At 40.8% G+C, this 17,910-nt stretch overlaps 1 protein-coding gene across 1 annotated transcript; it reads left to right on the top strand.

Moving 5' to 3' along the window:
- Positions 1-361: 361 nt before the first annotated feature.
- On the top strand, positions 362-748 carry LOC114754856 (uncharacterized). Its single transcript, XM_028943699.1, has one exon. The coding sequence runs from the start codon at positions 362-364 to the stop codon at positions 746-748; it is 387 nt and encodes a 128-aa protein (XP_028799532.1).
- Positions 749-17,910: the final 17,162 nt, after the last annotated feature.

Here is a 17,910-nt window from a genome sequence, read left to right as displayed (position 1 = left end):
AATGAAATCCAAGCATGTTGTTTATTTCTTGTTCCTCAGATATTTAGTTAGTGTAATGGTTAGAACCTGATGAAATGCTTCGCTGGAGTGACCCTCAGAACATGACGCAAGGGTCCCTCCTGATCTGTTGTGATTAATTTTAGATTGCTTAGAACAGCAACAAAAGGCTATTAAAGGGATGAGGGCAGCCCAAGCTTTCGAGGAACAAGAAAGAGATACTATAATAGTTGCAACAATAGCAGCGGAAGTGGCTAACCACGATAGGAGGCAGCCAGAAGAAGAAGTTTTTATGGCTCAAGCATCAGAATAACTGCTTAGACCAGCAATGCCAGTAGAAGACCCTAACAGTATCCAGTAATGGATGGCACATTTCTGTAAACACAACCTGCCGTCATTCGACGGAGTGTTTGACGTCCAAGCTGCAGAAGACTGGATTAACCGCTTGGAGAAGATCTTTAAAGTAATAGATTACCCGACAGGGTGGAAAGCCCAGATGGCAATTTACAAGTTAGAGAAAGATGTAGACTGCTGGTGGAAGAATACAAAACTTATTCTGGATGCTCAGAACACGAGGGTGACACGGGAAGTGTTCCTGGAGCAATTCCATGAGAAATATTTTCCGAGGTCAATGAGGGATGAAAGGGAAGCGGAATTCCTGACCCTAGAGCAGAAGGATAATGAGCCATTTGACGAGTATTTAGCTAAGTTTATCCGTCTCTCCTACTACTTCAGTTATCTGCGTTACTGAGATGATGAGAGGTGGATGACGGAAAAGATGGTCAGAGGACTGAAGTAGTCCTTAAGGAGATGATGGCTCTTAAGCAGTCGAGCACTTCAACAAGGCAATTGAGGCCTGCCGAATCACGGAGAACAGCTTGAACCATCATCTGATGGTTAAGTCTACTCCCAAGTCAGAGAAGAAGATCAGAGTGGCACCTCTTCTAATGCGAATGGGAAGAGGAAGAGGCTAATGGACAACCAAAAGAGTAAGAAGGAAGGCGAGTCCTCAAATGGCAAAGAATGCCTAATTGTGACAAGAATCATGGTAACAGACCCTGTAGGGTCGTACAGGATGTCTGCTATACTTGCAGTAAGCCTGAACACTTCTCGAGAAAATGCCTGCAGAATTCAGAGAAGGCAAGGTTGCGTACCCAAGGACGAGTATTTGCCATCACAGGGAAAGAAACCCAGATGTCACCAGAAATGATCCAAGGTATGATCATATTAACAACTTCCCAGTAATTGCAATGTATAATTCGGGTGCTAGTCATTTTCTTCTCTCGTATGATTGTTCTAAAAGACTTGGTTTGGTTATAAACACATTGCCTTATGACATGTAGTGTCCACCCCAACACATAATAAGGTAATTACATCTAATGTGTGCTTAAACTGTATAGTTGGTTATGAGCACTGTTATACTACCTTAGACTTGATATGTATGCCTTCCATGAAGTTGATGTGGTAATTGGATTGAATTGGTTGTCATCCCATAATGGCAAGGACAAAATCTTGATCCTACCCCTAAGAAAAATGAAGTAGAATCCAGGAGTTAAGTTAAACTTCATAACGAAAGCCTAGACGAGCAATGGTATGATGAATAAAGCTACGTAAGACCAGCAGAGGTTAAGAGAAAAGTGCATTTCATCATGAGAAACCAAGGGAATTAGTGGTGATGAACGAATATAGAGTGATTACCAAAGGAGGTGGTCACTTTCATCACTACAAACTAGGATTCTAGTCCTGACAGATGAACACAACAACTTTCAGATGTTGAGACTGTAACTCAGCGAGACGTAATGACTATCAAAAGTCGCAAGAAGTACAATTAGTAAAGGTCAGAAAGAGAGGGGTAGCCACTATTTAAAGTTATTAGATTCCCCCTTAAAAAAAAGAGTAATGATGAGGAGTTAAACAAAATGGTTAGGGGTTGAGTCTATACACCACTAAGAAGGTGTAGCGGCAACCTAAGCTAGACAAACTCTTACAGCCTTGTTAAGGCTACGGGACCATGATAGAGTAGCTATCTGAAGTCCTAGAATAGATGAATAGGAACTTTGAGATAGTGAAGTTAAGATGGAGAGCCCTAGTGAAATGTCTTAAGAATCAAGAAGAAGAGGACGAGACAGATGGCTGTGCAGGGAACTAGCTTAAGAGGTTGGCATGTTCCAATGATGTTAAGAATACTCAGTCACTTAGGGTTAGGTTGAGAGGCACCCTTTATCAAGGGATAAGGCCTTGGCCAGGAATCTTCCTAGAGAAAGTGAGATTAATCCTCCGAGTCAGAATTGATATTGCGCTTGATGGAGCAAGATACCCTGTCCGAGTAGGAAAGAGAAGCAGTCGAGGCAAAACAAGCGGAGTTGACCTTACCCAATAGAAGTATGACCAGCCAAGAACGAAGCTAGGCTTAGAGGTACCTGAGCTTAGCAGAGTACTAGAGCAAACAGAAAGAAGAAGAACCTTATAAGTCGTCTCACTATGACTTCCTGAATCAACTACAAACAAAAAGAGAGGCTCCCCTTATGGGGATAAGATGTCCGGATGGCACGCTACCGACATAACAACCTGTAAGAGCCGCACTCCTTGTATTTAGAGTGCCAGGCATTATGCATGTTAGAGTATGCTTCTACTGAAAAGTGAATTAGAGGAAAGAGAAGTTGCATAAGTCCTCTCTCTGTACCATTCTAAAATAGTAAGAGACAGTAAGAGCAGCTAGAGAAATAAGAGAACTCCTAAGGTAGATTGGCTTAGACACCTAAAGAGACAAATAGGTGGCCTGGGGAATTGACACGAGGCCTAAAAGAATAGTATTGGTTCTTGGAACAGTCTTAGGGAATTATCAGTTAGGTGACGAACTGAGAGGAGGTGACTTTACTTAGTCCTATAGTCAAAGTCTCCCAGAGATCTTAATATGGTTCAGATAGATGATAGTATTTCACAGTCACCATGGATCCTGAAGAGGCTTACGGTAGAGCGTAGTAGCTCCTGAGGTCACGGTAGACCAAGTCTAAGGGAAAGTAGCTGAGTCATAAGAGTAAGAGTATAGTACTTCTTTTGGAAGATAAAAACTAGGGATGAGTTTAAGATACAGAAACCTCCTTCAGTGGTAAACTAGCACAGAGAGAGTACCCATGACTTCCTTTTAGATAACCTATTATTGATTAGGCTAGGCTCAATTTTCTTCCAATTAACAGAGGAAAGCCAAAGTTAAAAGGATTAGAGCCATAAGACCTGAAAAAGAGACATTTAGGCTAGCTCTAGATACAGGAAGAACCCTTTGTGATATAGAGACAGACTGAATATTGATGGGTGGATCCATAAGATGAGGCTAGAGTCAAGGATGTAAGCTGAAAAGACCTGACTAAGGATAGATCGAGAAGGGTCTAAGACGGTAAAGTATCAGGGTTTAAGCCTATCAGAATCATTACCTTAGTTTCCCATCAACACTGTTCAATTAAGCGTGCTTAAGCAAGAGTAGCCCAAGGAAGGGTGACCCTGAGAAGCATGGTAAGAGTATGCAAAGGCCAGAAATATTAGCTATTTTGGCAAGAATCACTAAATCCAGCAAAAGTGGAAGATAAAGTTAAGGAAGCTATTATGCTACTTAGTGTCCCAAGCAGTATTGTTTCAGACCAAGGCCCGAAATTTACTCGAAGTTTTAGGAGGTCCTTACTGAAAGAAATGGACACTACTCTCAAATTTAGTACAACTTACCATCCACAGAGGGATGGGCAGACATAAAGAACGATACAGATGTTAGAAGATATGCTACTAGCATGTATGCTAATTTTGGCAGTAACTGGGATACATACTTACCGTTAGCCAAATGCACCTGCAATCATAGTTTCCATTCAAGTACCCAAATGGGGCCATATGAAGCACTCTACGGGAGGAAGTATAGATCACCCTTATGCTGGACAAAGCTTAGTAAAAGAAGTATTTATGGTCCTAATGTAGTGGACTAGACCTCCCAGTAAGTTAAGGTTCAATAAAGACTCCTAACAGTTCAAGGTAGACAGAAGAGCTACGTATATACTAGAATGAGACCGTTAGAGTTGAGATTGGGGACCATGTTTTTCCTCAAAGTGTCACCAATAACGAAAGTTGGTCAATCCATAAAGATTAAGAAATTGAGTCCAAAGTATGTTGGACCGTTTCAAATTTTGTCCAAGGTTGGACCAGTAGCTTACAAGTTGGCCCTTCCCCTGAATTTAAGTCGGATTCATGATGTCTTCTATGACTCCTAATTACAAAAATACCATTTAGACCTGACACATGTCATAAGCTATGATGACATTGTGCCCCGAGACAATCTGCCTTTTGAGGTCAGACCAGAGCGAATCATGGATCAAAAGGTCAAGCAGCTAAAGAAACAAGTAGATTCTGCTGGTCGAGGTTGTCTGGAAAGGTCTTACACCAGAAGAAGTTACGTTGGAGATGGAGGCTGAGATAAAGGAAAAGTATCCCAAACTTTTCCAATAAGATCGAGGACGAAATTTATTTAGAGGGGAGAAATGTCATATCTGGCAATAAGGTAATTAGGAATAAGGAATATACGTAAATAATTAAGGGTAAAAAATGACAAGGAGAAATAGAAGAATTTTGGTGGAAATGATTATTATGATTGTTTAAGCCGATTATGAAAATTTGGCTAATTAAGGACAATTGGTCAAAAAATAATTATGGGAAAAATATTTCCAAGTCTTAGAAAATTAAGAAAAAATAAGGATAATATCCTTTGAGAATTATGTAGGATTATAAAATTGGTTTTATGACCAAATTACCCTTAGAGAAATTACAAAGGAATTTTAGGGTAATTTAGCCTAATTTAAGGGCTTTTATTTGGAAAATTCCAAATAAATATTTTTAAGGAGAATAAAATTCTAAGAAAATTCCTATGATACTTGTAAAAACCCTCTACCTCAAGACATTTTAACCCATCATAAAACCTCTACTATGGTAGAAAAGGAGAGCTGTTAAAACGAGCTACCATAGCAGAAGGAAAATTTCATATTTTTAGAAATTGACTTTCAAGCTCGGGTCAACCCGTAAGACGTTGCATGCAACTAAAATAATCCATTCATATCCATTGGGCCTCCGAGCCTCCGGCCCGGGTAACACATACATCAAGATCAGCCCATCTAAATAGTTTTCAACCATATAATCCAGAGTTCATCAAACACTAGCAATGGCCTCCGGCCAACCAAAATAAGGAGATACATTCTCTCCAGTTTACAACAAGGCCGGGTAATCAAATATATCAAAAAGCAGTCCTAAATGTGGCAATATATACTAGTCATACATATACAAATGCTAGAGGCCTAAAGCTAACCGAGCTCAAGCCTCTGCGTCTCTTCCCGATGGCCCACGCCCGGAACCTTCACCTGAAAACATTGTAAACCACGGGGTGAGACTAAGTCCCAGTAACCAACCTTTCCAATACTAGGTACTACTATATAGGTGCTCGTGAGGTGTCAAGTGGGGCAGTTCACAAGTAATATAATAACAAGATAGCCACAATAAATCATGCGAGTGAAATGATGCAAATCCCCTTAACCAAATCCCTCACTTTGGGGGATTTTCAGGAGCCGAAGCCGGCCTATCCCTCACTATGGGGGACGTACTAAGCCAACCATCATGCATTAATGGAGGCCTTACCACATGGTAGTAACAGACAAAACTCTCACCAATTCCCAATTAATGCATCATGCTCAAATCGTAATCACAGAGTAATAATCATTTCACAATTAACCTCATTCAGTGGCATATCTTTCACAATTCCAAAATTCATTCATCATTAGTCGAAACCCCACAAGACGGTTTTCCTTTTTATACACAACATACAGTTTGAACATAATTACTACTTAGAGCACAAAACATAAATCTACTCACAAAACCACAGAAGCAAGTACTAAGGATTGGAAAGTGGTTACCTCTCGCCTGAGCAAGGAATAACAAACCGACAATGTGGCCCCGTGCACCACCACGACTCACAACTGGTCTACACAAGCACACAAACACACAACCATCATATATTAGCTTTCAAACTAATAATGTGGCCAAAACAACACTTGGGGACACAAAATTCCTATCTCCCATCAAAACTCTACCCAACTCAAAGGGTATAACTATCAAGGCAACACTCCAAAGTCATACTAACCCATTAAAACCTTAATTCCTTTCCAAACATCAATTAGAGTTCAAACCTCAAGGACCCACTATAGGAATTCAACCTCCAACATCCCATTTGAGCAATTAAGTTTCCAACAACAAATCTAAACCGATTAAACATCCAATTTAACCCTCCTTAACATAACCCAATTCACAAAACTCAAAATCAATCTCTACATTATCATCCTCAATCCCAAATCATCTATCTCCATAAACCTTAACTCCAAAAATTCAAGATTCTTTAAATCCAAGAAACTACACCGATTAAATACTTAAACTAACCCCAAGCAATCAATTAAACTCAAAACAATCGGTTAAAAACCTCAATTCCATCACAACTTAGAAAATCCTAGGGTTCCACCAAAAATCCTCAGAAATTCCAAGAAATTCCAATAAAGAAAGAAGATTAGAGGTTAAAATCACTTACTTGAGGTAATGGATCCTTAGAAATGCCCCCTCCAAGCCAAAATACCGAAACCCTAGCAGAGCCTCTCTCTCTACCTCAGATTTTCTTATTTTTCGCACGCTGAACTGCTCTCGCGAATATATAGATTCGCGACTTTTCGCCGCGGCGAACTAATCCCGAGAGGGATTACTCGCCTGAAAACCTGACTTCGCCGCGGCGAACCCAATCTTCGCCGCGGTGAAAGCTTCCCGAGAGGAAACTCTCGCTCACCCAGAAAACATTCGCCGCGGCATACCCCTACCTTCGCCGCGGCGAAACCTTCCCGAAAGGGAAGCCTCGCTCACCTGAACAACTTCGCCGCGGCGTCCCTTAGACTTCGCCGCGGCCAAACCTTCCCGAGAAGACACTCCCCTCTGAAACTCCCGGTGTTTACTTCGCGCGGCGAACATACCCTGAGAGGGGTACGTTCACCTATTCCTCCAACAAACCTCAAATCCAACCCAAACACCAAGATCAAGATTAAATCACTAATCTATCCTCAAAATCAACCCAAAAGAGGCTATTAAAACCCGATAAAACTCAGGATGTTACAATTCTCCCCAACTAAGGAATTTTGTCCCCAAAATTCAAGCAATCACACAAACACCACACAAACAAACACAAAACACTTACTAAGAAAACAAACGAGGGTAATCACGTCGCATCCTTTCCTTTATCTCCCAGGTGGCATCACCAGGACTCATGCCCTTCCAGAAGACTTTCACCAATCGAATGGTCTTATTCCTCAACTGCTTGTCCTTCACATCAAGGATCCTTTCCGGTTCAGCCTGGTAAGTTAGATTGTCATCCAGCTCCACCTCCTCAGGCTTTAAGATGTGAGACGGATCAGGGTGGTACTTCTTGAGTTGGGACACATGAAACACATCATGTACATTGGACAGGTGCGGCGGCAAAGCAACTCGATAAGCCACTTCTCCAATTCTCTCCAGAATTTCAAAGGGTCCAAGAAATCTAGGAGATAACTTCCTCGCTTTAATGGACCTCCCAATACCAGTAGTAGGCGTGACCCTCAAAAACACATGGTCACCCTCACAAAACTCCAATGGTCTCCTCCTCCTATCAGCATAACTCTTTTGCCGGCTCTGAGCTGTCAACAACTTCTGCTTGATGATCTCAATCTTCTCTGTAGTAGCATCTACCAAATCTGGTCCTAAAACCGTTCTTTCACTTAGTTCCGCCCAACAAAGAGGCGATCTACACTTCCGGCCATAGAGTGCTTCATAAGGGGCCATCTGGATGCTGGCATGGTAGCTGTTGTTGTAGGCAAACTCAGCTAAGGGTAGGTGATCAATCCAACTCCCCTTGAATTCAATGGCACAAGCCCTCAACATATCCTCTAGCGTCTGAATTGTCCGCTCAGTCTGTCCATCGGTCTGTGGGTGATATGCCGTACTGAACTTCAACTTAGTACCCAAAGCCGCATTCACTGCCTTCCAAAAGTTAGAAGTAAAGCGCGGATCTCGGTCCGAGACTATACTCGACGGAACACCATGAAGCCTGACGATTTCATCCATATACAACTTGGCCATTCTCTCCAAGGTATAATTGACTTTGTAGGGTAAAAAGTGAGCAGATTTTGTCAATCTGTCCACCACCACCCAAATAGCATCATACCCTTCGGGTGTCCTCGGCAAACCTACAATGAAGTCTATGGAGATGCTGTCCCACTTTCACTGAGGAATTTCTAGCCCTTGTAACAAACCTCCAGGTCGTTGATGCTCTATCTTGACCTTCTGGCAGGTCAAACACCGAAGTACGAAGTCAGTCACTTCCTTTTTCATGTTGGGCCACCAATACTGCTGCTTTAGGTCGTGGTACATCTTGGTTGCTCCGGGGTGGATGGCGTAACGGCTTCGATGAGCCTCCTCTAGGATAGTTCTTTTAATCTCCTCATCTTGGGGAACACAAATCGGGTTCTTATACTTCAGGATGCCCATATCTCCAAGTTCATAGTCCTGTACTGGGCCATCCTCCAATTCTACCCGAATCTTTGCCAACTGATCATCTTCCCATTGAGCCGCTCGTAAATCCTGATAGAATTCATAATCTCCGAGCACTGCACATAAAGTAGCCTGCTCCGATGGTACAATTGGGATCTCTAACAACTCCTCGAGCAAGAATTGTTCCTTTAAGCTTATACAGAACACATGCACTGCTTTTCTACTCAGAGCATCTACTACCACATTTGCTTTTCCAGGATGATACTTAATCTCAAAGTCATAGTCCTTCAGGAACTCCATCCAACGACGCTGCCGGTTGTTCAACTCTTTCTGATCCACCAAGTATTTCAAACTTTTATGGTCACTGAAGACTTCGAACTGGGAGCCATACAGATAATGCCTCCAGATCTTTAGTGCAAAACTACTGCCGCTAGCTCCAAGTCATGGGTTGGGTAGTTTTCCTCATGTGGCCTCAGCTGCCTGGAAGCATATGCCACCACCTTATTGTTCTGCATTAGCACACAACCCAAACCCTTTAGTGACGCATCGGTGTAAAGAACATAAGGTACTCCGGGGATTGGAAGAGTAAGCACTGGAGCTGTAGTCAACTTGGTCTTCAGCTCTTGGAACGCTGATTCACATTTCTCCGTCCAAACAAACGGTTGATCCTTCTTGGTTAACTTGGTCAACGGCATTGCAATCTGAGAAAAGCCTTGGATGAACCTCCGATAGTATCCAGCTAATCCCACAAAACTCCGTACCTCAGTTACCGATCTAGGGACTTCCCACTTAAGTACTGCGTCCACCTTGTTAGGATCCACTGCTACTCCCTGAGCTGACACCACATGACCCAGAAACTTCACTTCTTTTAGCCAAAACTCGCACTTTGACAGCTTAGCATACAACTGGTGATCCCTCAATATCCGTAGTGCGATGTGAAGATGCTCTCGATGTTCCTCCTCACTTCTAGAATAAATCAGAATGTCATCGATGAACACTACCACAAATCTGTCCAAATAAGGTCGGAAGATCCGATTCATGTAGTCCATAAAGACAGCTGGAGCATTTGTCAGTCCAAAGGCATCACCAAAAACTCATAATGTCCATAACGAGTTCGAAAGGCGTTTTCGAAATGTCCTCTGCTCGTACCCTCAACTGATGGTATCCTGACCTCAGATCAATCTTAGAGAAAACTGATGCTCCGACTAATTGGTCCAATAGGTCATCAATTCTAGGCAACGGGTACTTGTTCTTGATTGTGACCTTGTTCAATTGTCGGTAGTCGATACACAGCCTCAAGCTACCATCTTTCTTCCTCATAAACAAAACCGGCGATCCCCACGGTGACACACTTGGTCGGATAAGTCCCTTTTCTAGCAATTCTTCTAGCTGCTTTTTCAACTCAACCAATTCTGAAGGAGACATTCTATAGGGAGCCTTGGAGATTGGGGTGGTTCCCGAAACCAACTCGATAGAGAACTCCACTTCTCGCTCCGGAGGTAGTCCTGCAACCTCGTCCGAAAACACTTCGGGGTAGTCCCTCACCACAGCTATCTGTTCAATTCCGCCTGCCTCATCCTCACTAATTGAAAAGAAGACAATGAAGGCCTGGCACCCTTTCCTCACCGCCTTCTCTACTTGAGCAGCTGACAACAAAACTGGACCACTTGACATCTCAGCACATAAGGCACCTACCGGAATTGTCACCAACCTCCTTTTACAATCAAGATTGCTCCATTGGCCATCAACCAATTCATGCCAATAATCACGTCGATACCTTTCAAAGGTAGACAGAACAAATCTATTGTAGAATCTCGACTCTCAAACTGAAGTGCAAGCTCTAGACACGCTCTTCCAGTTACAACAGTGACTCCAGCAGGAGTAGACACTCTTAAGTCATAAGGTAGCTCAACCACAGGCAAGCTCAACTTCTGAGCACAGTCCACAGAAATAAAGGAGTGCGTAGCACCCGAGTCAAATAAAGCAGAAATAACATGTCCCTCAAGTAGAATGTTACCTCGAATCAAGTTTGGAGATGCAGAAGCCTCCTCATTTGTCATCGCATAGACACGTCCTGGAACAGTAGAACGACCAGCTTGAGGTGTCGGCTGACTCTCTGGACAGTTTCTGGCAATATGTCCCCACCGGTGGCATCGAAAGCACTCCCAGCATTGCCCCGCATGCCTACCCCCACATCTGGGGCACGGTCCAGTAACACTCGGGGTGGTCACTGATGAATCTCGACGGGAGCCCTGTCCCCCGCCAGTCTGATTGTTTGGATTCTGGCGCCTCTGCATAAAGCCCCTCTGAGCATTCACCCTCTGATTCTGCCCTTGATTCCTATTTCTCCCTGAGCTACTCGAGCTCCCAGAGCTGTATTGACTCCTCTTCCCCACTCCTCCTGTAGGACCAGGATAACGTGCCGCTCTAGCTTGATTCTCAGCCCTCCTTGCCTCTACCACCTCTCTTGTCCTTCTAGCAGCAACCCGCAGCTTCACACACATCTCCTCAAAGGTCTTGACCTCTAACAAGGCCAACTGCTGTTTCAACTCCGGCCTTGCACGGTTCATCAATTGTTGAGCTAACCAGAGTGAATGATCTTCCGTCTGCCTAGGCACATACTTTGCCAAATCTATAAACCTTGTGATAAACTGGTCCTCATGCATCTCGCCCTGCTTCAAGGAGTAGAATAGGAATTGCTTTTCCATTCGCAACTCCTTCGGAAAGAAGTGATCATAAAACATCCGCTTGAAGGTATCCCAGTCCAACTGAGATATATCAGAAGGTCTTGCACTATCCCACCAATGCCTTGCTTGCTCCACAAGATAGGTAACCGCCACTTGTACCTTGAGCGGGGAAAGACAAGGAACAGCAGTAAAGATTGTCTCCATCCGCTCAATCCACTTCTCTGCATCTGATGGTTCCAAACTTCCCTTGAACTGGGGAGGATCATGACGATGCACCTCTCTCCATACCTTGGTGATGTCATTCAGCAACGGAGGGTAAATCACTCCCTCTGAAGTATCTCCTCCATGGCTAGCCGCTCGATACTCCTCCCTCTGAGGTAAATCTCCAGCTCGATCACAGCTCCTAACCCCTCTTTCTCCTACTCCTCGTGCCTCCATAGTCACCTCATTCTCTCGGTCCTCTTGATTGACCGACTCTTGGTGCTTCCTCGTGAAGTCTTCTTCAAACTTCCTCAACCTTTCATCCACCACCGCCGTCATCATCTCCCTCATTTGTCTCAGAAAAGCCTCACTCTCTTGAGGCGGTCCATTACCGGCTGGATCTGTTTGACATGTCTGTACCATCCTTCCTCTCCCCAACTAAGGATGGAAACCCTCATTAGTAAAGAAAGAAAGGAAACACAAAACAAACAGGGAAGGTATGTATGAAGTATGTATATTGCCACTAGGAAAAGAAAGAATTTCAAAGAAACAAACCGGCTCTGAATACCAATTTGTAAAAACCCTCTACCTCAAGACATTTTAACCCATCATAAAACCTCTACTATGGTAGAAAAGGAGAGCTGTTAAAACGAGCTACCATAGTAGAAGGAAAATTTCATATTTTTAGAAATTGACTTTCAAGCTCGGGTCAACCCGTAAGACGTTGCATGCAACTAAAATAATCCATTCATATCCACTGGGCCTCCGAGCCTCCGACCCGGGTAACACATACATCAAGATCAGCCCATCTAAATAGTTTTCAACCATATAATCCAGAGTTCATCAAACACTAGCAATGGCCTCCGGCCAACCAAAATAAGGAGATACATTCTCTCCAGTTTACAACAAGGCCGGGTAATCAAATATATCAAAAAGCAGTCCTAAATGTGGCAATATATACTAGTCATACATATACAAATGCTAGAGGCCTAAAGCTAACTGAGCTCAAGCCTCTGCGTCTCTTCCCGATGGCCCACGCCGGAACCTTCACCTGAAAACATTGTAAACCACGGGGTGAGACTAAGTCCCAGTAACCAACCTTTCCAATACTAGGTACTACTAAATAGGTGCTCGTGAGGTGTCAAGTGGGGCAGTTCACAAGTAATATAATAACAAGATAGCCACAATAAATCATGCGAGTGAAATGATGCAAATCCCTTAACCAAATCCCTCACTTTGGGGGATTTTCAGGAGCCGAAGCCGGCCTATCCCTCACTATGGGGGACGTACTAAGCCAACCATCATGCATTAATGGAGGCCTTACCACGTGGTAGTAACAGACAAAACTCTCACCAATTCCCAATTAATGCATCATGCTCAAATCGTAATCACAGAGTACTAATCATTTCACAATTAACCTCATTCAGTGGCATATCTTTCACAATTCCAAAATTCATTCATCATTAGTCGAAACCCCACAAGACGGTTTTCCTTTTTATACACAACATACAGTTTGAACATAATTACTACTTAGAGCACAAAACATAAATCTACTCACAAAACCACAGAAGCAAGTACTAAGGATTGGAAAGTGGTTACCTCTCGCCTGAGCAAGGAATAACAAACCGACAATGTGGCCCCGTGCACCACCACGACTCACAACTGGTCTACACAAGCACACAAACACACAACCATTATATATTAGCTTTCAAACTAATAATGTTGCCAAAACAACACTTGGGGACACAAAATTCCTATCTCCCATCAAAACTCTACCCAACTCAAAGGGTATAACTATCAAGGCAACACTCCAAAGTCATACTAACCCATTAAAACCTTCATTCCTTTCCAAACATCAATTAGAGTTCAAACCTCAAGGACCCACTATAGGAATTCAACCTCCAACATCCCATTTGAGCAATTAAGGTTCCAACAACAAATCTAAACCGATTAAACATCCAATTTAACCCTCCTTAACATAACCCAATTCACAAAACTCAAAATCAATCTCTACATTATCATCCTCAATCCCAAATCATCTATCTCCATAAACCTTAACTCCAAAAATTCAAGATTCTTTAAATCCAAGGAAACTACACCGATTAAATACTTAAACTAACCCCAAGCAATCAATTAAACTCAAAACAATCGGTTAAAAACCTCAATTCCATCACAACTTAGAAAATCCTAGGGTTCCACCAAAAATCCTCAGAAATTCCAAGAAATTCCAATAAAGAAAGAAGATTAGAGGTTAAAATCACTTACTTGAGGTAATGGATCCTTAGAAATGCCCCCTCCGAGCCAAAATACCGAAACCCTAGTAGAGCCTCTCTCTCTACCTCAGATTTTCTTATTTTTCGCACGCTGAACTGCTCCCGCGAATATATAGATTCGCGACCTTTCGCCGCGGCGAACTAATCCCGAGAGGGATTACTCGCCTGAAAACCTGACTTCACCGCGGCAAACCCCAATCTTTGCCGCAGCGAAAGCTTCCCGAGAGGAAACTCTCGCTCACCCAGAAAACATTCGCCGCGGCATACCCCTACCTTCGCCGTGGCGAAACCTTCCCGAAAGGGAAGCCTCGCTCACCTGAACAACTTCGCCGCGGCGTCCCCTAGACTTTGCCGCGACCAAACCTTCCCGAGAAGACACTCCCCTCTGAAACTCCCGGTGTTTACTTCGCCACGGCGAACATACCCTAAGAGGGGTACGTTCACCTATTCCTCCAACAAACCTCAAATCCAACCCAAACACCAAGATCAAGATTAAATCACTAATCTATCCTCAAAATCAACCCAAAAGAGGCTATTAAAACCCGATAAAACTCAGGATGTTACAATACTCCAAGGAATTATAAGAGATTATGAAATTAAAAGAAAACTCTCAAGTATCCAAGATTTTTCCTAATTCCTTTGAAAGCTGGAAAAATCAATAAAGAGAAGGAAATTAGTTTTCCTTTTTAGTTAATTATTGGGAAATTAATTTTGAGACAAAGAGGGCAATTTGGTAAGAGAAAGATGAAAAGAATAATTTATGGATTTGACAAAAAAAAATTACAGAGGCCAGAGTACTGTAATTATAGAAAAGAAATTAAACTCAAAATAAAAGTGCACCGATAAAGTGAAGACTAGAGTCTTGCACTTTACTTGGCCACAAGTTGCCACTTGTCAAGCCTCTATTAGAGAGTAATTAAAGCTTTCCAAGTGTTAAGCATTAAGTGGAGAGGATCTTGACTTTGGAATTTAATTACATTATGATTTACTTAATTAAGAGAGAAGTTTCAAGACTAAGTAGGAAGGTGACACTTGGCTTTTCATTTATGATGGTGGTTGGGATATTTTAGTGCATTAATTGAGCTCTTCCTCTTCCTAAATTAGATAACTAATTTGGCCAAGGAAGAAACAAGAGGGAAAGGAGAGTGTTTCAAGTGGAATCAAGGAGAAAGCCATTATCTTTGATCATCCAAGCAAGGTTTAAGGTTAGTTTTTGGTTCTAAGTTGTGCCTTGCTTTGTTTACTTGAGTTGTATGGCTAGAAATTTATGATTTTCCCCTTCTTCTTGTGCTAGCTGAAATGTATATATGGTAGGGGAAGAAGTTTTGTTGGTCCAACTTGCTAGAACACTTCAAAGCACAATAGATCCTGGTGGTTACAAGTGGTTACAAGTTGATTTTGAAGTGTATTTTTTGTTGTGTTGCATGAGGACCATTTCGGCCAAAGCAAGAACTAGACCTTAGGATGAGTTTTTCAATGTTTTGATTCTTCCATTATGTTCAAAATGGAAAATGGTGTGGGATAAACCTAAAGAACAAAGGTTGGAAACATTAAAGCTATAGTTGTAATTTTTAGAAAATAAACCATAATGGTTCGGCCAAGCTGAAACTGGAAGAGGGAGTTTTATTTTCTTAAATCCAATTAGATATTTGGAATCTACATGAAAAATCATGTAGGAATGAGCCAAGAAGGAATTTTTAGGGTTAAGGGAATAAACTCTAAAAATTCTAAGAACAAAGATGGAAGCTTTAAGGGGTTTAGGAGTTACTTAAATTATGTTGTTAATTTTATATGGAATGGTTAGTAACCTTGCTGCCCTTTTTGTGATATATCATGATTAGGGTTTGTTAATTATGGAGAAGAGGAAGAAGGTCAAAGAATCAAGAGCATTTGGATTAAGGTAGTAAGATTTAATTAACCTTAATATTGAGTGTTGCATTGATTGCTATGCAATTTCGTGTGCTATTATGTGGTTGAGCTAAATGATGATGATGATGATGATTGTGTAGCTATACTTCTTGCTTTATGTGCCTTGGCTATTGCATGTTAGAGTGCTATGTGTGTGAGGTAAAGTAGTTCCCTATCAATAGCAAAAGGTTGGAATGCTTGTAATTGATGCATGTTGATGTTTTTGGCTGATTGATCTTGCTATTGGGATTTCATTGAAATCTCATTCTCTATATGTAACCTAACATTTTAGGGACTGAATCATCAAAAGGGAGGCTACAAATCCAAGGATAAATAGGGTGATGAACCAAGAGGAAACAATTATATTTGATTATGTATAAGTATGTATAGTTGGTGCTATAATCCCTAAGCAAGATGCCAAATTAGAGCCACTTTTTTTTAAGTTCCTGAATGAATTTTGTCACAAAATTTTGAATTCTTAAATTTCACATCATGAGATTCAAATCAATAGGCAGCACGTTAAAAAAGGCCAACTATACAATTTTTAATGATTTTTCAAAGTTAAGGTCCAAAATCTGAAAAAAGAGTTTTTACCAAAAGGATAGAAGTGAATTTGACAAAACTTGATAGTTTTTGAAATGGAATTGGTTTATAAGATTATGTTTTGCTAAAATAACATTCAAAGAGCTTTCTATAGAATTTTGAACCACTCCATTTTGATTTTTCTAGATTATGTTATGAATTTCCGAAGTTAGACCAGAAAACTGGATTTTTACCTAATGAACAGTAAAAATCTGAAAATCAGCGTTTTTCATGAATTTTTGAGCCTAAGACCATCCAATGAGGTCTAAAATGGTTCTAATTGAACTCTAAGTCGCTCTAATAGTAAGGTGTAACATAAAATCATTGGAATCAAAAATGAAAATTTTGAAACTTAATACTCTACAATTTGGCCAAATCAGTTTGAAGGAAAGGAGTGTGATTTTGTTAAATCTAACTTGATATTTAGGTTCTACATGAAAAATTGTGTAGGAATGGACCAAGAGATTGATAGAAAGAAAGAGAAAATAATTAAGTCAAAAAGTCAAATAAAAGAGGGTTATAGAGTTATATTGATAGGTTGATAATTTGGTATGTGATTATGCGCAAATTGATAGGCATTATGCAAGAGAACAAGTAGGAATCTGAAAGAATCAAAGAGGCCAAAAATTTTGAACTAAAAAAAGGTAGAATGGAATTTACAATTTTGATGTTAACTTGCTTGGTTGCTACATGATATGATTCTTTGATTATATGCCACATAGTATTTGAAATTGTTTGATGGTAATGTGGTTGATTTATTGCATGATATGCCTTGGCATAATGCATTAATACATTGACTTGGAATGATTTGATATGGCTTTTATATGGTAAAGAGGTAGAAAAATGTTTTATGGAATTGACTGTGACATATCTTGTATATTTAGCATTATTATTGTAATTTCTTTGCTACTCAGATTTCTATGAAATCTCATTCCTCTCTATATATAAACAACCAATATGACCTTCAAGTGGTGTCACCAAAGGCAAGAAGGTGATGTTTCTATGAAGAAAATATGTTATGGAATTATATTGAATTTATATTGAACATTATGTATAAGCTTTGTAATATTTATGACTATGTGTTGGATGACTTTCAAAGGTTGTAAATTATGAAGAATGACTTATTATATGCTGCATTATGTGGCTAGATTATGTTGGAATGGTTATGGCTTTATTTGGTAAAGTTTTGATATGACAAGGATAAAAGTTGACTTTTAAAGGGTAAAGTTTGACCATGCGAAATTTTGAGCAAATGATGGAGTTTTGAGCTGAAACTTAATACTCTAATAGATCACATTTTTAGCTTTAAAACAAGTGGTATCATCAAATTTGAAATTTTATGCAAAAGCCTATGGATATCCAAAGTTAGGTATAAATTCTGAAAAATTGAAAAATGATCATATAAACAGTACCATTTTGCATGAATTCTAGGATTAATTGGTGAGTTCTAGATACCATTGAGTATTTTTCCTTTAAAGATGATGTTGAGAGTTTCTAGTAGAACTTGGAACTACCTCATTTTCATTTTTCTAGAATTAGTTATGAATTTTCAAAGTTTGGCCTTTATAAGGGTTATAATGAATAGTAACCCAAATTTAAGAAAATTTAAGGTTCAAAATTTTCCAACTTAAGGCCATAAGAAATGATTCTAAATAGTTCCAATCAAGATAAAACGAGATACA

Source organism: Neltuma alba, unplaced genomic scaffold (assembly GCF_004799145.2).
Source record: "Neltuma alba isolate B1F8T4 unplaced genomic scaffold, ASM479914v2 tig00010215_pilon, whole genome shotgun sequence".
Classification (NCBI taxonomy): domain Eukaryota; kingdom Viridiplantae; phylum Streptophyta; class Magnoliopsida; order Fabales; family Fabaceae; genus Neltuma; species Neltuma alba.
This window is presented reverse-complemented; position numbering and strand designations above follow the sequence as displayed.

What these genes read in the sequence shown, in the direction of transcription:
- LOC114754856 (XM_028943699.1), top strand. Translation starts at nt 362, where the DNA reads ATGGCACATTTCTGTAAACACAACCTGCCGTCATTCGACGGAGTGTTT.